Source organism: Psittacula echo (genome assembly GCF_963264785.1).
Source record: "Psittacula echo genome assembly, chromosome: 2".
Taxonomy (NCBI): domain Eukaryota; kingdom Metazoa; phylum Chordata; class Aves; order Psittaciformes; family Psittacidae; genus Psittacula; species Psittacula echo.
The window spans coordinates 13,633,287-13,657,854 of NC_137737.1; the positions used below are offsets into that span (position 1 = coordinate 13,633,287).

At 39.1% G+C, this 24,568-nt stretch overlaps 1 protein-coding gene across 1 annotated transcript in view; it reads left to right on the forward strand.

The window, feature by feature from the left end:
* ITGA9 (integrin subunit alpha 9) overlaps positions 1 to 21,757 on the forward strand; it is a gene marked incomplete at both ends in the record, with an annotated part of 216,486 nt that extends 194,729 nt beyond the window's left edge. The window contains 2 exons of the mRNA XM_080610922.1: positions 6,495 to 6,614; positions 21,659 to 21,757. Of these exons, the coding sequence (XP_080467048.1) occupies positions 6,495 to 6,614; positions 21,659 to 21,757 (219 nt within the window). The remainder of the gene's footprint in view (positions 1 to 6,494; positions 6,615 to 21,658) is intronic.
* Positions 21,758 to 24,568: the final 2,811 nt, after the last annotated feature.

Genomic DNA, 24,568 nt, shown 5'->3' on the forward strand with positions numbered 1-24,568 from the left:
ATTTCTTATTTCTGTCTCACATGAGGGTCAGAGTTAATCTGGTCCACTTTCAATTTCTCCTCTTGTTGTGTATTTTTGGAACATGATCTTAGATGCCATCTCTCAACCTTTTATCCCCAGTGATTGCCATTGGCACCAGCCCATGCAACCATTCTCTCATTGACTCCATTTCAGTGAGTTGTATTGAGGTTTGAGTGTGATAGCATTGAGTTCAACACACTTTTGGAAGACACTGACATCCCACATTAAAGCATTTCTCAGAGATGCTGGATTTAAAACCCTACTGGCAAAGGAAGAATTGAACCTGCATCTATTTAATACCTTCAGTCTGAAAGCAGACACACCAATACAGTGACCATCTTCTCCACCACCATGTTTGCAACCCTAGACTTAACTTTCTATTTTATTAGACCTGTCAGAAATGTCAGAAATACGTGTATATATGTATATATTTTATTTGACAGGACACCATTTTTTCCCTTCTGTTTTATTTTCTTTGTCAGTTTTCTGGACCATTATAAGAGCATTAAAAAATAGGCTTGGCAGCTGAAATAGAAAGCATAGCTAGCTTCTCTGGGAATGTGCCTGCAGCCTTAATTTTTAATACATTGCTTGATTTCTCTTTAGCTCTGCAGCTTGCATAGAGCAAATCTTGTGATTTTGTGGCAAAATTTCACTGACTGAACAAGTGACTCTGATACCCATGCCCCAGTTGAAATGTAAGAAGCCAGCATCTCTCTGCCAAATGCTTTGATCTGTAAATGGTTTTAGAATCTCTCAGAATGATAGGCATTATGTAAAATATGTGGGATTGCTATTATTTCACGTTCAAAATTTAGAAATGCTCTTATCTAGGAATGAGAGCTCTGATGTATTTCATTGTGATCTAATGCTTGGAGGAAAAAAAGAAAACAAAACAAAATCCCAAAACATTGGTTTTTTTCCTGTTCCTAGAAAGCCTTTCATCAAGGCTTGAGTTGCAACGATGACAAAGCTCACCGTGTGCGCTGGAAAGCTATGTTAATCTTCAAACAAGAGCTTGCTCCTAGTTCCTGGGAAGCCCTAGCCGTAAAGGAGCATTCTTGACATGTTGTAGCCATGTAACATCAATTTGTAATTTCCAGTCTTTTCTAATATGAGTGCCATTTGCTCCCTCCTTTATGCTTTTTCCATATGTCTGTTGGCTTCACCATTGGTATGTTTTGCATAGGGTCATGTTCAGGAAAAAATTTAAGACATGTGGTTTGGCTCAACGTATTCATTTTTCATCCTTCTCTTGTGGAATGCAGAAGGGAATAGTACTTGTTGCAAGCCACAGCTATTCAGCTGGAAGTAGAGGTAGGACAGAGAAAACTTGTTCATACTCCTCCCTTCCTTTTTTAAATCTCATCGTGTATTCTTTTCAGTGGCTATGGACTGCTGTACCATATCCATTTGGATAGCAGCTCCTTCTGAACAGTTGTGCATGGACTTTCTTTGAGTTTGGTTATGAAAGTGTTCCCTAACAACAAAAAACATTTTCTTAGATATTTTCTTATGGGAAATTTGAAAGAAAAGGCCTTTTTTCATTCTACAGCTAAATGCAGACTTATTAGCACATTCAAATGGTTGTTTAGAACAAGGTACACTTACTTCACTGGGTACTTTTACACTATAGTGTACAATATCAAGTGCAAATAATCTGTAAAGAAGAAAAAAGGAAATTAAAGACTCGTATTTGTGATGTTAGTGTAAGAGCTACTGTTGGTGGCAGGACCACCCCTATAAGTATCATCTTTGTCAGAAACTCAAGTAGACTGTAAGGGAGATGCAAAAGCTTATATAAACATTTGCAAGCTGGATAGCAGCTGTCTTTGAAATGAACCCGTTTCTTTTAGAAAAAAAGATGCATTTATTCAATTCTCAGAAATCATTTCTTTGGATTTGGATATGGTTTTATGTGACTTGGAATGATATATTTTCTGTCTCCAGTTACAATAGGCTGTTTGAACTCTTATATTGGACAAGTCACATGAAGAAGGTGAGCAGAGTTTGGATTTGGCTCTGTAGTGACAGTTGTATTAACAGGAGTATGTATTGGCTGAACCCAATGGTGTGGTATTTTCAGGAGGCATGCTTTCTTTTCTTGAGCATATGGGTTTCCATGAAGGTTTGGCTCCCTTCTTCTCTGCATGTGAGGCAAAACCAAGAATAAGCTCCATGAGACTGCCGTGGTCAAATACCAAATCCAAGGATTTGTATCCTGTGCTCTCTGCTTGTGTGCAGTAGGAAAAGTGTTCTTCTCTCAGAGACACTTCCCTCTCTGAATGCCAGTGTGGAGGGAAGAATAAGCTGGATTTCACCATGTTAGAACCAGCCAAATACGTCTGAGTCTGAATAGATGCAAAGCTGCATAGATCTTCAACCTTTCTCTTCTTCTGCATAGAGTTCACTCTTTCCTCATTTTCAGCCCTGTCACCCCATATTTAATTTGACACAGGCAAGTGGTTTCTCTACATGGATTATTTTTCTTTTCTCAGGATTTAGGTACATTTATGTACAGAGATATAGGAGAATGGTATCTTTTTTGCAAGTCCCCTCAAGTATAATGGCACTTGGATGGACAAATCAGCCAGCAGAGCAGTGTGGTTTGAAACACCAGAATCATTCTGGGTGATAACAGAAAAACAAAGTAACATTTTTATCACAAGCCAGTGCCTTCCATGATGCTGTGGTTCATGATACAAGTGCATAAAATTCAGTTAGTGCCCATAGGTGTGAAGTAAATGATCTCTAAGGTCTCTTCTGATGCTAACCAGTCTATGATTCTGTGATTCTATAAGCAAAAAGAAATGAAAAGTTTGCACTTATGTATTTCTAACTGTATTTTGCTGAAGTATGTTTCTTGTCTTTGAATCCCAGTGCAGCAGCCTGTGCCTATTCTGCAAAGGGCTTCAGCACAGTATGTACTTTAGGGTTCTGCAAAATTCCTGCTCAGTTAACCTCTTAACCTCTTGCCTACACACTCTACTGGAGGGTGTTTTAAAAGCACTAAAAAGATATACATAAAATTCTGATTCTTTTCAGTTTGTTCATTAAGATTATCAGAATATAGCAAGTGTTTGGCACAGGTAGATGATGAACTGGTAGATGCCCTTGTCTCATGCAGATTCACCATTTCAGAAACCAGTGGTAGGATGAAGCCCTCTTGTTTTACAGAAGGGCACTTGCATTGTGTAAAACCTGATTGAGTTGTGAGCTATGTCTCACTAAATGGCAAGCTACGCTGCCTCCTGGGCTCCCCTGCTTCCAAATCCCACCAGTACGGTGTGAAATGCAAAAGATAAATATGTAACTAAAACGCCTCATACATCGTCAAGACACCTCTGTTTTTCCACAGCCTTTCCCTGGCGTTTTGTCGCAGTCTGAAAACAAGCCTGTAATCCGCTCCATATTTCATGACTGTTGTATCTGCTTTCTCTGAACCAGGCTGCTTCTGCCCCTGCTGCCCTCTCTGAGATGTTTTCCCAAACCCACCTCCCTTATCTTCTGTATCAGTCACTCTTATCACTCCTGTCTTCTCTACCAGTTAGGACTGTGGGAAATCCATTGGGCTGGGGATGGGGACTGCCTTGTGCTCCTCAACACATTGGCTGCCCTGTTGGGGCTCTGCTTGGGTGGATGGGATGAAGAGTTCAGGTTTTGCTGGCGATTGACTTTCAGAGACTGTGTGATGGCCATGGGTCAAGTGGTGGATGGCTCTCTTCTGTTTGGTAACACCATCCTCTGCCTCCAACCTCTCCCCATCCAAGGATGACTTGCTTCCCTGGCCTCCCACCACTTACTCTACTGACTTCTTGTTGATCACCCTGACATGTGATATACTGTCTGCTCAGTCTGCCTTGATTGGGGTTCAGCTTGGGTTTTTTGTTGTTGGTTGATTGCTTCACCAAAGCTCATTGCAGTGGTTGCATAATAATGCAGGCACATTTTGAGAGCTTGAGAGGGATAAGGATATTAATATGTGCAGCGTCCCTGCTTCCCTCCAAACCACAAAGCCATGAACAGTGGGATTTTATGCTTGTTTGTTGATTCCAGACTGCTAGAATAAACTGGATGAATAAGAAACTGTTGTTGCTTTCTACCCTTATAGCTCGAGCTGTGACTGCAAAAGCTACAGCCAAGCTATTCTAGCCCGAGTGCTTCAAACCTGAAATTTGGGGCTCTTGCTTTACAGATGATGTATGATTTGATCTCTGCAGCTATTCCTACCTCTGTCTTTTGGCAGCATGAAGGACATACAGGTCTATTGTGCTGGAGGTTGTATTATGTTAATATTTACTATCTGAGTAGTGGGAAGAAGACACCACCTCATTTTGTATCCAAGGACTGCCTGAAAGTTCTCTTCACTAAAGTTGGCAATACTTACAATGTTAGGAGGGTTTCTTTTTTCTTTTAGTCAGAAAGGAAAATGAATTAGTGCCTTGTCATCTAAGAAATACTCATCTAACTTGTGTCTGCAAGATGGATGCTAACCATAGCCTCTGTGAGAAATGGACTGCCACATCAGATAATCTTTCCAAACCGGCTCAGAAATACAAGGAAGGGACAAGATTTGTGTTTGATCTCTGTCTGGTATTTCCCTTACACTCATCTTGGCTATGAGGGAAACTGCTGCTCAGGAAACTGTCTCTCTTCAGCAAGATGTCTAAAGTCTGACAAAGGCTTTGTGCTAATGTCTGAAACACCAGAATTACTCTTTTTGTGTGGGTGAAGAAATGGCCCATGGTCGAGAACTATTTTGAGCATTGTGATACTAGTTATGGGAATATGTTTGGATAATGCTATCTATCTATAGCTTCGTTCTTGTCCATTTGTTATGTTTCCATGTTGTCATCAAATGCCTGATAATTTCTCATTAATAGAAAAAAAACCCCAGTGTGTGTAAATCAGCTGTGTTCAAATTTCTCCCCCAGAAAAGCTGTGGTCTTAATTAGGATTAGCCTGTGAAACTAAGATGAAGGATCTTCAAGTCCTTCTTTATGGAAAGCCGTGACAAAATACAGCTCTACTCAACTGCTTACTCTCACCTGTGCCTGTAATTCATGTGGGTGTTTGCTGAGGCTGCAGATGCTTACAGAAACAGAGAAATGGTTGTTAGTGGGATCCTGGGATGCTCTTCTGCCCTATTTCACATTCAAAGCAGGGCTGTTACCTGCACTGGCTCAGGATCCACATGGCTTTGTGTAAGGCTCGGCAACCTGCCTCTTTCGCCCCTGTTCCAGTGCTGCCATCCCTGTTGCAGCCTTTTCCTGAATGCCCACCTTCAGCACTCATATAGGTTGTATGGGATCATGTTCCTTTTGCTGTCTCATAAATGATGCTGTTTGAATGGTGTCACCAATGAATGGAGGTATTTCATGACTGTATCTGACTAAATCCCAGACTTTCATCAAATTTTAACTACCACTTTTTTCTTGTTTTGTTTGAAAGATTGATTTAACAATTCATATCTACGAGAGGGTTTTGACGTTTTTAAGCGGAGATGATGAAAGTGGTTTGTGAAGGAGGGAGGAAAACTCTCTGCTTTGCCTTCCAAAACAAACCAAAATAAAGCCAGACAAAGCAAACGTATTACCTTTAAAAAAAATCCCTGCTGCCTCTCTGCATTCGCTGGATATTAAATTGCAACATTTAACATAGAAATAGCCTTCACTGAGGAGAACTGGTTTTGAGTTTTCCGCTGAGAAACTGGTTTTGATTGAAATAAGAGACTGGAAATTCACATAGTGTATATGAGTGGTATAATTTTCTCCCATTTTCTTCTTAAGGCAGATGGTTAAGGAAAGCTCTTTGTAGAAAGTATTTCCTTGCCATACATGCTATACAAATAGAGAGAAGAGAACAGCAGGGGACTGCTCTCTGTGTTCCCAGAAGAACCCAGGACTGCACACACCCTTCTCTCTTTCACACAATGTGCCTTGTGAAGCACAGCAGGGACAATTTGTTTTCAATATGATTGTATGTGAGTTGTGCCATTTTTTTGTGGGGGAAAATAAGTTAACAAGCTCAGCAAACATGAGTGTTTCATGTAAAGCATCAGGGTGTTTGGCAGGGCCAGGAACACGTTGAGTAAGACAAACCATGCGAGATGTCATGGAAATCCCTGCCAACCCAAGGGATGAGCTCTTCATGCAAGCCTTTTTGCACCTTTGGTGGCCCAGCACCAGAACAAGCTCAGTGTAGGGGGTGGGATGGTGGATTGGCAGGGTAAGAGTTATTTCAGAGTGGAAGCTGATATCCTTCGGATCCAATGCATGGCTACTTAGAGTCCACTTGAAAGCTTTAAATCCCTTGCGAAAAATAGATGGAAAGCACAAAATTAAGGACGCATTCTGTATTTGCTGGACAGATGAAATATGATCAGTGAGGCCACCATGCAATGTGTTTAATGAGTGCAAGAGAAACAATACAAATTCCAATCATAAAAAGATCTTTTTCTAATTGCTTTGTAGGTGGTCTTTGAGGCTTTGCACAATCTGGAGCCTCGTGGGTATGTTGTCGGATGGATCATTGCCATCAGTTTGCTGGTGGGAATTCTCATCTTCCTGTTGCTGGCCGTGCTTTTATGGAAGGTAAGGTAACAGATGCAACACAAACACCAAGGCTAGTCCCAGGGGAAAAAAAAAAGCTTAAAGTTATCCTTGCATTTAATGTTCATTTGTTTTAGGAGCTAAATAATTGTCCACTCCATTACAGAAGCCATTGGCCAGCAAAAATACTTTCATATCCAGGCTTTTGTGAAGGACAGGGAAAGATTTGTGATGTAGAGAAAAAGTGGAAGATTGAGGGGTTTTCAGGGCCTGGCTATTAACAGTTGAAACCTCTGATACTGTTTCAGGATAAAGCAGTGATCCCTCTTAGAAATCTGCTGTTACCTCATACTCACATACTTGGTACATCTCTATGGTTTCGGGATAGCTGAGGTTCATTGATTTCAGGGTTTCCTGAAGATCAGGTCAAATTTCTTGACCAGCTGAAAGACTGCATGCATCCCTAGCACAAACCTGTCAGTAGCTACTGTTTTCAAGAGGTAAATGCCTGGGGGAGAGGAGTATCCAGCAATAAATTCTTCAGATCACTCAGAGTTCCAGATGAGTAAGATGCCTTATGACAGCAAGGACCTGTTAAAAGCCATCCTGCACACAGTCTCTGATATGATACAGCTCTTGTACCCAGGCACTGTTACGTGGTAAAACTGGGCTGATGCTGACAATTAGCAGCAGCCATCTGGTGTGGTAAGTAGAAGGGTAAGGAGCTTCAAGTGTTTTCATTCCTCAGTTCCCTGTTACCAATCCATAAATCTAAAAGGCCACGGTCAAGGTCAGGGACTGTCTTTGAGAGAAGTAAATCCCAACTGCATACATAGGAACAAGTCCAACCTTATTTTGCTTCCCGTGGCGGAGGTCCAGCAGCCTGATCTGCACTGTTGAGCAGCATGTGTGCTGCAGGCTGTGCTCACCCGCTGTGCCGGGACTGGAGGTCCCAGCCCCAATGTGCTGTGAAAGGACATAGTGCTGCAGGTCAGGAGGCTGTAAAATGGATTTACAAACCTAGGCCAAAAACTGGCCTGGCAGTTCTTATTATAGCTTATACAGACATGTAGATAGCTTTGTTATAGGGTGTAAATCTACTTCATAGATTATATAAATTTTATATGTGTTCTAGATTTGAAGTAGTTTTATAGGCAGTTTTGAAGATTTAAAAGTATATACTGGCCAGGTCAAAATTGACTGTGCTTTCCGTTTGGAAAAGAATGTTTGACCGCGGTCTTGAATATGTTGTAACTTCTGTTTTTCTGATATGTGGGCAATGCTTTTGCTTTCCATGGCAGAAAAAGTGAAAGAAACAAAAAACAAAGGGAAAGAAAAAGGTCTGCAATTCAGAAGGCAGAATAACCATGAGAATGGAAAAATCTGAGGTTGGAACAGGCCCAGGGTTTATGTCCAATGACACACAGGTTTGAAAAAAGGAGTTACTGCTGCTAATACCCATATGACTGATTTCACATGGTTCATTTCCTGAAGGTAAAAAGGCAGTAGATGAACTGTTTGAAAATGTGCAAGGTAAGAGGAATAGCACCTTTCACTGTAAGCCTCCATGGGAATAAGACACAAGTTCAATTTGTGGTCTCTATTAGGATTAATACAAATTCTTTGCTTCCTGGCTCGATCTTGAGACTTGAGCTCTTCTAAATTTTATAGGGATCACTCAAGTACACATCAAGATCATTCATGTACATTTCTAGTACTCATGGTGCCATTTTGATGCCTGAAAGCCTTGAGGGAAATTATGAGTGACAGCAACAAATAGTTCTAACTAGCATCAGGCTTATATAGCCCTTTCTGCATGCAGATGTTGAAGTTCTGAGGCAAAGGAAGGTGAGATGCCTTGCCCAGAAAGCCAGGCTTTGTCAGTTGCACTCCTGTGCTTTATCCACAGGGTTGGATGACTACTAAAGGAACCAATAACTTAGTTTGATTTAGAGAAAAGTGGTTAAAAATGTGTAGCTGCTAGTATCAGCCAGTATTTTCATCCAAGTCTTCATTTGGAACATAAATATACATAAGTGATACTTTGCGCTCGCTAGTTGCTATATTTATTAAGGTTACTGGCAATATTAAAGTTGTCTGAGATAAAACTGACGTGGGAAAGTTGCAGTCCTGCAGAGGAATCTTAATTGTCTGATTGTAAATATTTGTTAGACAAAAGTGGCCAAGTACATCCTACAGTCATGCCTAAATTTTCTGTGTGAAGAAGTAAAAAAGCCAAGCAAACGTATATTAGGAGAGGTTTAGTTTTTAACTGTGGAATGAAAGAACAGATTTGAATTAAATGGAGTTTGCGGCATCTTAGAATGACTGATGAGAGCTAGAAATGACCCAGATTTGAGAATTAGCATATAAACTAAATCATATTTTTATTAAGAAATTAATTAGACCAAAAAAGTGGTCCTGGAAGGCAGCTTTTTACACAAAACAGCAGCAGCTGGAGCAAACTTATTGTAAGAGCACTGGCATCAGTGCAGGGATTGCTGGCAGGGCTCTCAGCTCTGTGTGGAAGATACACTCTCACTGTGTGCACGACTGCCCGGTGAGGAAGTTCTGCCTACTTATACCAAGTTGTAGAAAAATATTAGAATACATATAGATATATCACATTACACACTTCTAGAATTAGCAAGAGTGAGGTCTCATGGACATTCCAGCCCTATTTTGAATCAGAGTAAGGTTACTGAGCATATAATAAAATGAGAATGGTAATTATTTCATTATTTGTAGATCTAAAATTGCACAGTTTAGGAAGTCCATGTCAAATGGAAGTGATGTCAAATGCCTGGTTGTTTCACTTCAAACAAAAGTGTATTTATTCGCATTCAAGACCACAGCCATGTTTAAACACACATAACGACCTTTTGAGCATGAGCTTGATCAGTTTTTGACTGACTTTCCTTCTCTATTTATTTTAGTATTTCATGTAGACACCGTGTTTCCTCTGGTTTAAATGTGCACAGATCCAGAGCAAGAGAGCAGGTTTTCACTGGATTCACTGGATAATGGGCATGATGCATAAGGGTTACTCATTGCCCATTTTGTTGGATAGCCCAGTTTTACCCTGACACTTGCCATTATTCCTGTCTTGTTCATCCATTCCAGATGTCTTTGTACAGGCATCCACAGGGATGTGGGGATGTGCTCCCAATGTTGTTAGCTCCTCTGCAGTAGAGGTCACTGTCCCCACTGGTGCCTTGCCTGTGGTCTCCTATGTGGACAAGGAGGAGGAGGGGCTTTCATGCTGTTGCCCACAGCAATACATCTTGCTTTTTACTGCGGAGATTGGACTGCACCTCTTTAGTGGCCTCCAGATGCTTGTAGAGAGTGAAGCAGGGGAGGAGGTCGCTTTGCTTCAGGCCAGCTACCCATGTGCTAGGTGAGCCCGTGGTTTCACAATCACTGGCAACAGTTCAGGAGGGAATGGTGGTCATGGCTGGCTTATTTTGGGGAGTGCTGTCCCACACACGCTTCCTTCAGCTGTTAGGACTGCAGCCATGCATGGGGACAAGGTCCCCTTTGAGCATTGTGCATACACAATGCAAATGAAAAAGTGAAGCGTAATAATGCAATCAATATTCTGTAATAGAAATGCTTTACAGTGCTGTGGATTGAAATTTGAACTGGCTTGAGTTGTGGAGTGAATTATTCAATCCATATCATTTTAGATAAAGTGCACAGAAATTAAAGAAATGGGGTTTGCCCAGAGGATATCAAAGAGGGGATGTGTCAGTGAGTACCAGACTGAACATCTGGGCAGCTGAGTGATCTGTGGAGCCAGTTGTGGAAGTGATTTGCAAATCAAAGATTTTATATTCATTGCAGTAACATTATTTTGTTTCTTTGTGGCATGTTTAACATAGGAGCTGTACTTTTATCTAAACTTATTTGTCTAGACATTAAGCTTCTTTCTGAACTGAGCCTGTCCCTGTTACATTCAAGCTCTGACCCATCTAAAATGAAGTTTCTAGCATCATTTTATAGCTTTTGGGTTCCTGGGGTGAAGAATTAATCTCTGGGTGTCCCTTATGCAATAAGACACTGTCCTGCTCCAAACCCTCTTTGGATTCTTGATGGGATTGCAGAGAGGAAGACAAACAGAATAGCAGCCACATACATTGGGTTTTGAGTAGCTGAAGGGTTCCTGTTCTTAGGTACATGCTACACAGAAACATGTGTCCCCTTTGTCTTAGAATGAGAGTTTGAAAACTTTAATTTTTTTAGGAGAAATACTGTGAAGACAGTTCTGTTTACTGAGCTGAGTTAGTGCAGGCTTTGAACTGGCTTTTTCCAACGAGGAGCATGAATCCTACCAAGTGCTGGACTTGCAAAATCCTGCTTTAAGCAGAGGCTGTATGCGTGGATGCAGTGGTTTGGTAGCACTGCTTTAAGGGACAAACTTTGAAATATAAAGCTTTATTTATGAAATATGAAGTTCTTTTTTAAAAAAGGCAAACCCAAGCAGGTTTCTCAAAGGTGCCTTTAGGCTTCTTGCTTGAAGAAGCCTTGCGATTTTTTTCTGACTGCACAAATGTCTTTGAAAGAACACTTATATGCCCTTACATACAGTAGTTGCCATTGCCTCACATATTGTTTCAGCCTTCAGAAAACATCTTAAGCTAACCAAGGCTAAAGCTAACTTGAAATTCACCTATGTAGCAGAAACCACTTTTTTTCCTGTTTTGGAAAGAGACACTTTCCCTTACCCAGGGCCTCAAACATTAAGGCTTTTTAAAATACGCCAAAACATACAGCTCACCATTTTCCAGCAGAGGAAAGAAAAAACCCACACCAGAACCCAACCAAAAACCTCTGCACTTACTCTTTACCGGTTGCTCTGTATCCTGTGTTACAAGCCCCAAAATATTTTCTCTCCCTTTAATTTATGCTCAGGTGGCAGAGGCTAACTACCATTTCCTGGCTAGTCCTCGTACCAACCCCTCTCCTGATGGCCACGTTTTGGATTAGTAGCTCTGTTGTGGTTTTGGGGAATTTTTTTGCTTCTTTCTCTTTTTCTGTTCCCCAGAGGTGAACAGGTACACACAGTTACGGCACAAAACCTCTTTGGATATCAGCATAGTGGAGAAGTCTGGCTGCTTACTTTTCTCTCTCTCACTCTGTTTCCTCTCTATATACCTATCTCTAATCAATACATAATCTTTCCAGGAAGAACTATTTTCAATAAAAAAGTCTCCCACTCCCCCGTTATCACATCTGTATAACTTCAAATTTTGATTTTAGAGGTGAGAACAGAAAAACCTGTTGAAACTGGGTGTCATTTCATATCTTTGATGAAAGTTGTGCCTATTTAGAGTTCACATGCTTATTCCTTTCAATACATACAGTTCAAGACTCAACCATATGGTGATGTTTTAAAATTAAGAATCATAATTAATGTTCAGATAAACAAGGCAGTTGGCTCAGCTTGCTGTGAGAGCACTTTCTAGGGGCTGATGATGGGAAGGGTGGATTTCAGAGCTCCCTGTAGGGGTGTAGATGGATGCACCAGCTGCCTCAGAACTTAAGAGAAATCTATACAAGTCTATACTTCTCCTTTTTCTTTGTTATTTGTCTCCCTTCTCCACTATTTCTCCTCAGTTTAAAACCTTGCCAACACTAGTTTCTGACACTTTCTTCCAAGTTTCTGCCCAGCTTTGTCCTCTCACTTTTCAGCTTGTCTCATTTATGAAAGTATCATCCCTACCTGTAGGAATCACATGGCCCATACCTGTCCTGTCTGTCCATCAAAACTGCAAAACCTGACTTCATTTGTGTTCACTGAAACTCCTCTTTCTGTAGTCCTCAAGCCATTGCATTCTGCAGAATTTTTCTGATAAACTTTTGTTGCTTTTTTTACCCATTTATTGAGTTACTTCAAGGAATTTGTTACCTGCTATCTCATGTGTAGGCTTCTCAGAGGTAGTGCTTTTTGGGCACAGATTCTGGGTTCAGTAGGCTTAGAATTAGGATCTTTCAATATTATACTGTTATAAATAATAAAAATGCAGTTGGGTGATAATTCTGTGATTCAAAACCAAACCCTTATTATCTCCCAAACACAGATAGTTCTTCATTATGTATAGCAGCTTGCAGACCTTGAGCAGGGAATGAGGCAATGGAAGTGGTTGATTGTCCCTAGAAATAATTGCACTTTCACCAGGCAGAAGTTAGGTGGATCATTTGAAGTCTGCTTAATTTCTTAAAGAACAGCCAAAACTGTGTTTTATCACATTTCTTTTCCCTGGACTAAAGTGGGCATCACAAAATGTTCGTAGACCCTTGGCTTCTGAAGACCAAAAGGGTTTGTATTCCTGCAACAGTGACTCAAATGTTGGGCTTTCTACAGTAGATTGAGGGATTTGTTGAGCTTTTTGAATTCTGACTGAATGTTACAGGAAGATTGAGTTTGGGCATCTTTAACTTGTTCTTATGCAAGTAAATGGTTAATGCTGCTCTTGTAGCCAAACCGCCGCCTTCACCAGTGGGTTTGCTGGTTGCCATGTAATATTTGTTCACCACTCTTAAGGGCAAGGTTGGCAACATTTCAGTGGTGGTGTGTGTCTTGTACTTGTGAAATGCCTTTGTTATCTTTCTGGATAAAATGAGCTATGTAAATTGTACAACAATAATCTTGTGGCTGAGTATTCTCTGTCTCAGTGTTCTCCAAATGGGAGCTGTGCATGCCAGGGCACTTTGAGAACATCACAGCCATTGCAGCTATGTTGATCTCATCCTAGGACCATGTGAACAAATTGAGTCCACTGGCAATAGAGAGGTCAGGTTGTGGTTCAGAAAGTGTTTCTGAAAAGAAGAAAGATAGCCATCATCCTCAGGTGCCCAAACCAGAAAAGTAATACGCCTGTAGACTGAAAAATTGCAAATAAGTACCTAAGGTTCCAAGGTTCCCCACTGCTGGAACACAACATGTGTATTTATGGGAAGTCATTAGAACCTATCAGACCCAAATGCCAATACACAGACAATGTGACTTCCATAGTCTGAATTCTCTCTTTAGGCTTAAGTGTTGCAGTGGGACATGCTGTATTATGACTTACACCAGCCATAGACATTTCTTCCTGGTTCAGCTAAATCCATGAAAGTAACTTATCCTTGATAATTATGAATATAGTATAAATTTCATTCAAATATTTTTGGAAGGTCAGATACATCAAAATATGAGTGGAAAGCTACTTTTTATTGATTCCAGAAATAGACTTTAATGTTTAGTCTCTGGTTTTCAAACAAAGCCAGAAATACTTCAGTAGTTTTTTTCTTTTTTCCTTTGGAAAGGAAATGGAAAATATGGATTGAGATATGTCTTAAATTAATTGCACTTACAGGAATGATATATCTAATTACTGCCTTATTCTCTGCTGAGATTTAAGAAATCAGTATATAGTAAGTTGTCCAGACATCTCTGAATAGACGTGTTCTTTCTCATTTTTGAGACTGATAAGCACAGATGAACTTTGGATGATGACTGTGTTCATTCCATGGCTTTTTTAAAAGATAAACTACTTAGTAAAATTTTGCAATAGGAAAAAAAAAACTTTAAACTGTTTGCAAGTGTTTATAAGATTTAATGTTGGCTAATTTGCTTTTTGATTACGCTTATATTAGTAACATCTGTCATGCAAGTTACTGTACATAGTTACCATCCTGCAAGAAATTAATGCTTTCAGTAAACTCAAGTTACCAGAACTCAGCTCTGAAAGATCTTTAGAAGTCCAGTCATTGGAATTCTCTTAATTTCCAAAGTAATGTAGGTATTAAGTCCTTTACAAAATATATTACTTATGCAGAAATGAATAAAAGGCTAGGTGAATGGATCTTGTCTGAGGCAAATTAGATATTGCCTCTATATTCCAAGGTAAAGATATTCCAAGGGTAGACACCCAATCTACCAGCTTTATTCACTGCATTAGTCAGTAGGTCCATTGAAGCCAATTGAACAACTACTGGGTGAAAAGTTGCACTAGAAGTGGTTAAAGGAACAAATTATTGATGACTGGGCTTCATGTTTAGGGTGGGATGATGCTCTAGTATCAGTGAGAATAGCAAGGCATGTTATATTAAAAAACCCAAAGTACTAAATTAGATTGCTGTACTGTACTTATATATTACTATATATTATATATTTATTATATATATATATTTATATATATATATAAATATTATACTTATATATTACTATACTTACACTGTACAGGTGTCCATCTCTGTGTGCATTTACCTCTTTTGCACACCTAAATGCATCTTTTCCATGCATGCTGCCAGTCTGAATTGTGCATCTACTTTGAAGTGCCTAGTCTCAGTGACTGTTTCTCTGTTTCTTGAATATTTGGCCTTAAAGATAGACATAAAGCATTTGGTTAAATTGATAGTTCATTTAATAACTGCTTGAGCTAAGGTTATGAACTGACTGACAGTTCTTAGAAAAAAAACCCCAAACACTTAACATTTTTCTTATTACGTCCATATTACAAAGTAACTGCCTAATAAAATGTGTGTTTAAAAAACTATGCTTGTTTTACTAGTACAGCATGTAAAATAAATTTCCTGCTAAAAATGTGTGGAGGACTACACATCTTCACACTAGGTACCGTTAGTAATACCTTATGTCAGTTAGCCAGGCTATATGAAAGTAACTTAAAAGTTAAGTGCAATTTTGTCTACATTGCTAGTTTTTCATGCCATGGCAATGTCTGTCTATTACAGTTCATTGGGATCAGATACAGATGACAGGTGTCAAATTCTTCCATAGCAGCTAAATAAAATGTTTGTAGAGGAGAACTTATCTTTGAGCAAGCTACTGAACTTCTCTTTGCCAGTCTTTCCCAGCTGCATAAGTATATGTAGCACTGTGTATGTATGCAAAGTGTATCTTGTATGTGTATACATACACACACCCCCCAGCCACTTGTGGAATGGTAATTTTTGAGACATATGTATTTATTTTCTTGGACATGTTTCATTGAGCAAATGAGGACCTACATTACAGGAAACTTGAAAGATTTGCCTCTCAAAATGTCAATGAAAGACTGGATAATCAAAGCCAGGCCACTTGAATCCTCATGAGCTTACCTTAGCCATGCTATCATTCGTCCTCCTAAATATACAGTTTCTCATTAACTATAGGCAGGCCACATGGCTGCTTTCCAAACATGCCTTTTCCTCACAGGGGGGCCCAGGCGGTGGCAGTTTGCCAGTCCTCTATGGAAAAGCTGATACACAAGATCTGTTCATGACCCCTCTGTACTGTGGCAACAGTCCTTTAATTGGGAGGAAGGAAACGGGGCATCCTCTTGGAGCTGGTGACTTGCCAGAATTATCCAAGACCACGTGAACCCGAGTGCAAAGTATTTTTTTCCGCCTTCTTGGCAGTAGTGAAGTGAGATGCTCATAATAACCAGTGATCAATCTCTGCATGGGGAAACGCTCCATGCTTCCAATCTCAGCAGTGCTGCTTTGCAGAGATTGGGGTGTTGCTGCTGTGCTGACTGGTGGCCTTTAGCTTGGAGTGAGGTTCCTGGCCCATGATTAGCTGTGTATTTTTCTAGCTGTGGTACTGTTTAGAAGGAGGGAGGAGTGCCCATGGGGCAGGCACCCCAAAAAGGTGAGGAGAAGAATAAGTTTATTCTTTCTGAAGGGCTATGAGGTGAATGGTGTGGGACCTCTGCCTAGAATAAAGAGATGTGGCAGTAAAAGATTAATGATGTAAGTCCAGACTGTTCGTCCAGTATGGCTGAATAGTGCGTACAATAGATGAAAAACTGTATAGTAGAGGAAAGACAGCTTATGATTAAGGCACTGAATCCAAAGTATCCTGACAAAGCCTAGCTTCAATGGAAGATATCTGCAGGGTTTCTGAAATTCCATTGTATTTCTTAGTTACACATATATCTATACTTCCTTTGCTGTCTTTATTTGTTGGTTTCTACTGTGGGCAATAACGTCCATTGAAAGATATTTGTCAGCAGAGCCTTACTGATAAAAATCAATACTTTCTGTGTGCAGCTTAGTACCTCAGTATACCCTAGAGCAGCTTAATCAAAAAATTGTACAAAACATGGCGAAAGTCTCTGATGTATTTTTTGGATTCTGTTTGAACATTGTCATTCACAAACCTCTATTCCTAGTTCAATTAAAGTCTCAAAACACTACTGTAAATTGACATAATGATTGTTTTACAATGGTGTACAACTGTTATCATTTTTTTCTTGCTTCTTAATAGATGAAGTTAATGGGAAAAATACTTAAAAAAGAAAAACCCAACAAAAATATAACTATTCTTCTACAGTTTGCATTTCAAACTGTTTCTCTTTTTATTTGATTGGGAAAATAAGCCACAATGGGTATGATAAAAATGCTTTAGACATTTGCCCAACAGTGAATATAACAAGGGCAGTGATATTGCTTGCCCTCTGATCAGCTTTGTTTTTTTCCCAAGTGCAGATTGTAATATCATCGCTCTTCAAACATACTTTTAATTGGCACCCTAGAGAGAGAGAGACACGGGATGGTACTGCAGGAAATGTTGGACAAATGTTTATACTTTGGGAGTTTAGGAAAATATCAAGTCCAGTAATTCAGTGATCGGTGTTCAGATGTGTAGAAAATAGCAACAGAAAAAAAAAGACAATAGGTTTTGTGATGCTAATTCAACACTTTGAAATCACTTTGACTGAAGTTTTCCATTTGTGTGAGTGCTTGAAGAATGCAGTTTTATGTGAATGTTGTCTAGTTATGACTTATCTGTGATTTTTAAGAGATTTAAATCTGGCATGACAGCTAAAGAGTGAAAGATACTTTCAGTACTCTGAATTGAAGACTTGACAGTGCTGTTGCGTGGCAAGAAGTAACTTCACAATAACAGGTGTAATTCCCCAGCCTACGAGTAACACAGGTTTTCTGTTGCTTTACTGTTCAGTTTTGGCAGGAACATGCTTTCTGCTCAGCGTATGCTGTAGATGGCAGTAAGGGTATGCTAGAAAAGGGTGCCCAGGCTAGAATAACTAAATTAAAAAATGTGTATAAAACCTACGGATGGTTTCAGGTTTTGCATCTAAAACACCTATTTATAGCAGCAGTTATACTTACCAGAAAGCATTGATTATTTTTTATCACTTCTGGTAAAGACCAGGCCAACTTTTTCTTTCCGTTGTGTTTGATTCTGATTATTCTTTGTTAATATTTGTTTAAAAGCAAGATAATCTTTGCAGTTTATCATGGCAGATGTGAAACATGACAATGTGTGGATTCACAGACAGTTCAGCCACTCTCTCCATTCCCTGGAGTAGGTCGTGAATTCATTGTGAGTGACACTGATAGCCCCAGGATTTTGGGACTATCCCTATATTCTCAAAGTCTCAGTGGCCCTCTTTCTCCTCTTTGTTTCCTCTGTACCTACAGAAGAAGCAAAGTAGGATATGGTGCCTTTGGCATAGCAGCTCCCCTCTGGTAAGGTCTGCCAGGGTTAAGAGTGAAGCATGGTGCTTGCTGAGCAGTGTCCTGCTCCTGAGACCTTTCTTTTAACCACACTGATCCAAATGGCCCATAGCTCAAGAAGGCCTCCTCAGCCTTTCCAAATAATTTTCACCCAACTCTGAAATGCTGACTGTAGTTTGCTTGTCTTATTTCCTCAATTGTCTTTGGTGGCTGATGCCTCTTCTTCCATTATAACTATTCAGCTTCCCAAGGTACTCTCTCCTTGCTTCCTGTAAGTATGTTCTTCTGCTGCTCTTCCTCTGTACAGTATGTGTACACACATGTATCTCTGTATATATGGAAAGCAATTGAGTAATATTAGAGACTCATTGCCCACGAAACATAGGTTGGAGACCATTGGCCTACTGTAAACATCCATTCCACAAATTATATCACTGCAATCCTCCTGTTAAAGCTGATCTCTTCTCTCCCTGCTTGAAATCCAGCACTGAGTCCCTGTAGTGCTGTCCTTACTGGGTTTTCTGAGGTTCCTTAAGGGCTTTGCATTAGCCACAGAAAAGACATTTTCTGGTGTTACTTCTGCCCCAGTGACAAAAGAGACAGCATATACTCAGCCCCATGTTTCATCAGTTCTCCTGCTTTTGGTCCAAGAGTCTTCCTCCTTATTACCCGTGTGTCTCCTTGCTGCATGTTAAATTCACTTGTTCTCTCCAGGTTGCCACAGGCACTTAGCATCCCTTACCATATGGGTTAATATTGCTGTCATTTTTAATGAAATCAGTTTATTCTAAGGAGATGGTTATGTGGGTTGTGTGCTCCCTTGTGAGACAACAACTATGTTGTGATTTCTTCGTGGCCATTACAAAAAAAAAACCCTTTCTGGTGATGATAGGGACTCTATCATGTTAAGCGGATATATATGGTGTGAACAGTAAGGAACGGGACCCATAACAAAGCATATTCTTGCCTTTAAGGGATAGGAAATATATCTGATCCCTGATCACTAGCTTAAAAAATGTAAAAAAAAAGAAAAAGAAATATAAATATCCTTAAAGTCCAGTTTATCTTTTTGCTTGCACTCAAATTAAGTCCTCTACATAGTTATAGATTATCCACATCACTTACAGCATGTAAACATATATAGCTTCATAGTGGAATTGCTTCTAGATGTAGGATTTCACCTTTCACTAACATTTATTATGGTCTTCAGGTCACTTTTCTGCCCTACTAGAAAGTTATACAAAGGCATTCTGTATCCAGTAACAAAATAGTAAAATACTAAAACTATCATAACCAACTTTTGAAAAGAATTCCTGAAGCAGATGTTCACAAACAGACAATTTTTATTAAAATAACAGTTGGAAGGAGTTTGCTTTCATTTGTTTGGCCCTCGAGGAAAATAAAAAGCCTTTCTATAATTTTGATTATAACTTCAAGAGAGGCTTTTATTGTACCAAGGATGTGGTTGCATGAAGGATGGAGACCTTAAGGGTTTAAAACCTGTTTTTAAAAGCTACAAATTGAACTTCTCCTGTTAATCTTGGGAAACAAAGTCCTGTGGCAATTTTCTTTTTCTAATGTGCAGAACATGTAGGTCTGTTATAAAAACTGATAACATAAAAATGGCACCCACTTCTTTAACACATCTGCTCCCTGAACATACGTAAGAATAGCTGCAGACTCCTGTGACTAAAAGACTAAAATAAGTACCTTCGATTAATTCTACTGGGGTAAAAAAACAGAGGAGTAGTAATGGAAGAGTAATGGGTTTTTACACTTTTTTTTTTGCTTATTATCAATAAAATAATTTAACTTCATTTTTGACTGTGAAAATCATGGGAAACTTCAGCTATTGGCTTCAAGTCTCTATAGAGCAGAAGCATGTTGGCATCAATGGTGAAATTTCACTGGGATTTTATGGTGGTGCTATCTTGAGGATATCTTCTCTAAATGCATCCTTTGCACTTCTATAGCTTCCAGGTATAAGTATGGAAATTACTACTAAAGATATTTTTCCACTAAAGAAAGAACTTGATCTGACTTCTAGAGCATGTTTGAAGAATAGGGATACTCTTCATTAATTCTTCGTTTCTGAATCCTTGCATACATTGATCAGAAATGCTAGGAAGCAAGGGAGATGTGGCTCTCCAAAATTCAACAGTGTCCCTTTTGTGTGGTAGTTTTTCAGAACAGAAGCACCATTATCCATGCATTGAGCATCAGATAAAGCTTTGCTTATGACAAATGGGAAAGAGACAATGTCCGTAGTCTGTGCACAAAAATGTGAACAAATGGCTTTTAAGGTCTAATTCCAGCTATTTGAGGGCATCCAAAGGATCATGGGACCTCTATAAAGTTGAGATGGTTGTCATTTATGTGTACGTCTGCATATCATGTATTTATAAAGTGGTTGTGTGTGTGTGATGTACATCTGTGCACTCAGGAAGGTACATCTATCTCTAGATTAATAGCAAGCCCCAGAGATGTGGTCCACAGTCATCCAAACCAACATGTTTTGTTAGACCATGTTGCAGCTTCTGTATCCTTTAGTGGTGAGAGGATGGTCTGTGCCTAGTATCACGATGGAGTGAATTCAGGATGTAGCTGGGAGCACTGGCAAGGACCTGGGATTTAGGAAAGCACCCTCAGCAGGTTGAACAAGCTGCCTTTCAGACCCCTTTGAGTTAAAATATACTTGAAGAAAATTGAAGTTGTTAAAGAACTGAAACTAAAAATCTCAACTTAGTCGTGACAAAATAGCATGTAGCCAATTTGGGAATAAAGGATAGTAATAACTGGTTGATAAAGGAAGACTACGGCATCATGCTTTACCCAGCAGGAATAAGAAAACAGGTTTAGAGTGGTAGGAGTTACATAAATGTTTAATTGTGATGAACAAAATATTGATTCAGTGGTCTCAATAGTGCACTGCAAGTTGGAGGAGTTATTCTTGAATGCTTACCAAAGTCTGTTATTAAAATCATTTTTGTTTACTAGGAAGACTTAAGAAAACAGCAATATGAGAATTATTTTATCCAAACTGAAATGAAAACTGCTTGCATTTCTATAACTAAGTACAAGGGTTTAAGAAAGAAAAAGACATGCAAAAGTGACTGTCAGCCCCACAGCATCTTGAAGGCTTGTGGAGGAGTTATGGTTGATGCATGCATTTTGTAGGATCAGGCTTGCATTTTGCCTTCTGAGCTGCAGATTACACAGTTGATAGCAATGGGACTGCATTTACACAGGACTCAAGCTCTAGGCTGGCTTTAGGTTCAGATCCCAATTTTGCATTAGTCTTTATCTGAAACCAATAAACCCGTATCTGCCTCTTCTGGTATGTGTTTATTAGAAACACTTTGTGTGCATTTGTTTGAAAAACATATCTCATGTAAATGGGCTCTGCTCAGAGTATTTCATCTGTAAGGAACAGAGTCCTTGGGAAGATTTGGGGCCTGGGTTGATCTTGTAAACAAGGAGCTCTGACTCCAGATTGGCAATAGAAGAAATTAGATATTAACACCTGTGCGGTTCTTTTTCCTGTGCACCGTTTTCTGACAAAGTAAGTTTCAATGTAATGATGCTGTTACTTACCACTGTCATCTCTTCTTGATTTGCAGATGGGCTTCTTCCGCCGGAGGTACAAAGAAATTATTGAGGCCGAAAAGAGCAGGAAGGAGAATGAAGATAGTTGGGACTGGGTCCAGAAAAGTCAGTGAACTGCCCATGAAAACTAAAGCCCAGTCATGTGACACGTGCTTGCTAGCCTATAGGTCCTGCTCTCATATCTTCCATATGTGGAAGAAGGAATCTTCTCCAGATTTTTCGGAGACCCCGTTGATGCTGTGTCTTTATCACTCCAACAAGCTAGGGAACATAATCCTGAGGCAACCACTGCAGCCATGTCAGGTGACTGGAGAGATTTACACTTCATTTAAGAGCTGAACTTTGAACTTCGGTAACCAAGCTGCAGTGCAGAGCAATATTTATGAATCCAACTATGTGGTATACCCTCAGGGGAAGACTGTTACCTAAAAATATTTTTTATAAATATAAGCTTTTTATATTGATTATGTCTTTATATTTGTATCAATGTTTTATAGTTTCTATTGAATAGCTATATAGTTCACTCAAGCACTGATATCTGGCTAAACCCTTGGAAATACATATATGTATATACAAATCGTATTGTACTTTTAAACTTCAATGCAAGAAAGAAGAGAGAGATTTGCAGATAAAAGTAGCTGAAACCCTCATATGCTTAATTCACAAGGCTTGGTAATGTTGTATGTAGACCATTTAATGGCAGTAAGCCAAAGTCTTTTCACTATCTTTTTTTTTTGAGTTGAATTTGGTGTTTGATTTATTAACTGAAGAACCTAACGTATTACACAGATGTGATGTTCTGTATCTGAGTCTATCCTTTACTGGCCTGAATGGGAGACGATGAAAATGTTTCCTTCTTGACGTGTAGCAAGACTTTTAGCTTGCTTTGGCTCACTGAAGAAAGCATCACTGAATGTTTTCCTTTGAGAAGTTTTCTCTTGCAGTCTTTAGTACTTTGATAATGGTCTAGGACTGTACAATTGAGATACCAGAAGGATGTAATTGGGCCAACCACTGTGGCATTGACAAATTCCTTGGAATTAAAAAAAATAATAATACTGGAGCCATATTAATATTAAGGTTAAGAAGGATAGTTTTTAAGCTACTGTTAATGATTATGATCCGTTGCTATCAGAGCAAGTGATTTACTTCTACAAGCTATGAGCATTATGCCTGCCTTGTGGGTTTTATACACGAGTCATGAGTTTGTTTATGTGATAATTTTAAGAGACATAAGTAGATAAAAGGGTTAAAATGTTTGGATTTTGAGATTCCCTGCTTGAGTGTTCCAAGTACTGAATGTCATCATTAGCATTAAGAAGGATGTTTAGTCAAGGTGCAGATGTTACTGGATTTCAGATTGCCACTTTATTCGCTGGTAATTCCTTAGCAAATCGTTTGCTGAATTAGAGCAAATCTAGTTGCAATTGATTCAACCATGTTCCTTCAAAAAGCTCTTGGATTTCTAAATAGAAATAGTGGAATTCTGTAAGACTTGGGTTTAGATTCTACTTGTACTTTGCACCTTGTGTAAATAAGAAGTAAATGTTGGTATAAAATCTGTGTAAGGGAAAGAAGGGTCGAGCTCTGTGGTAGAAGGTGAAGGAGAAACAGGAATGATGGGTTGCAGGATTTCTCCTTCCATGAGGGTAAGGTAAAAGAACTGCTGGAAGTTTAGAAACTTGAATACAGAGAACACGCAACAAGTCTGCTTGAGAACGGGTCTTATTGTTGCTCTTCCTTGCCAAATTCATTATAGCTTCAAATTTAAAGACATTAACTACATCCATATTGCTGTTTGCCTTTTTCCTTCACTGGCATTAAGAGCCTGCTATTACAACAGTATCAATCAATATTTATTAACTTAACTACGTGCACCCATTAGGCAGAAGATGGTTTTTAAGTGAATGAAGTGTATTGATTCAACATTTGACAAGAAAAGCTATTAGTCTATTCAGTTATCTTTCTTAAAACAATCATTGGTGATCTGGCAGATTTCATATAACAAATGATCACTTAAGCCAGAATATGAAAAGAAACCAGCTGAGGTGAAATCCTGTTATAACCACATGTAGTGGACTGCATATTTTTCATCAGAGTGCAAAAACAAAAGGCTGATGGCCTTTGACTGCACTGTTGTATTCGAGGCTATTGAATTCCTCACAGTATGATATTTGGCATCAGTTAGTTTTGCTAGTATTTCAACCTAACGTATCTATTTTTTTCTGTTGCTGAGAAATACCTAAGACAAATAGAAGTTGAACATGAGGTTGATTCACAACTGTGAATTGAGTAAGACGTTTCTTAAAGTATTTGCTGAGAAAAAGAAGTCCATTTATTCAGCTGTAAGACATTTCTGTACCTGCCCTTTCTAAAACTGACCCCGCTCAAAATGCTAAAGAAATAAATTTGCTGAAAATATAGTTCAGGGAACAAGTGAAATTTGTGAATTTAACTAAATTGGAAAGTGTCCATCCAAAAAAAGGAGGAAGTTCCCTTAGAAAACATTGCTTTCAGATCTGCTAAAAATATTTGATGACAGTATTTTAAAACTCAAGATTAGTTATTCCTTTGAAGCATCTTTTTAAAGTATATGAAGAGAAGAGTTGGAAAAAAATAAATACCCATTTAGCATTTTGTATTTTGTTAGACGCATTTTTTAAGTGGGATTTTTTGGGGTTTTTGTGGTGGTTTTTTTTTTTTTTTTTTTGGCTCAAGGCAAAAAACTTTTTGTTATTTGGTTAAAGTTAAAAATGATTAAAAAATAAATCCCATTTGATTGAGCCTGCACTGGACTTTTTTGATCTCTGACTTGAATTGTCTGCTGTTGATCCAGCACAAGCCGTCACTCAGTGAATATCTAGTTGTTGGCCAGATTACTGACATATTCTTGAAATAACCCATAAATTCTTAGTATCGCCACT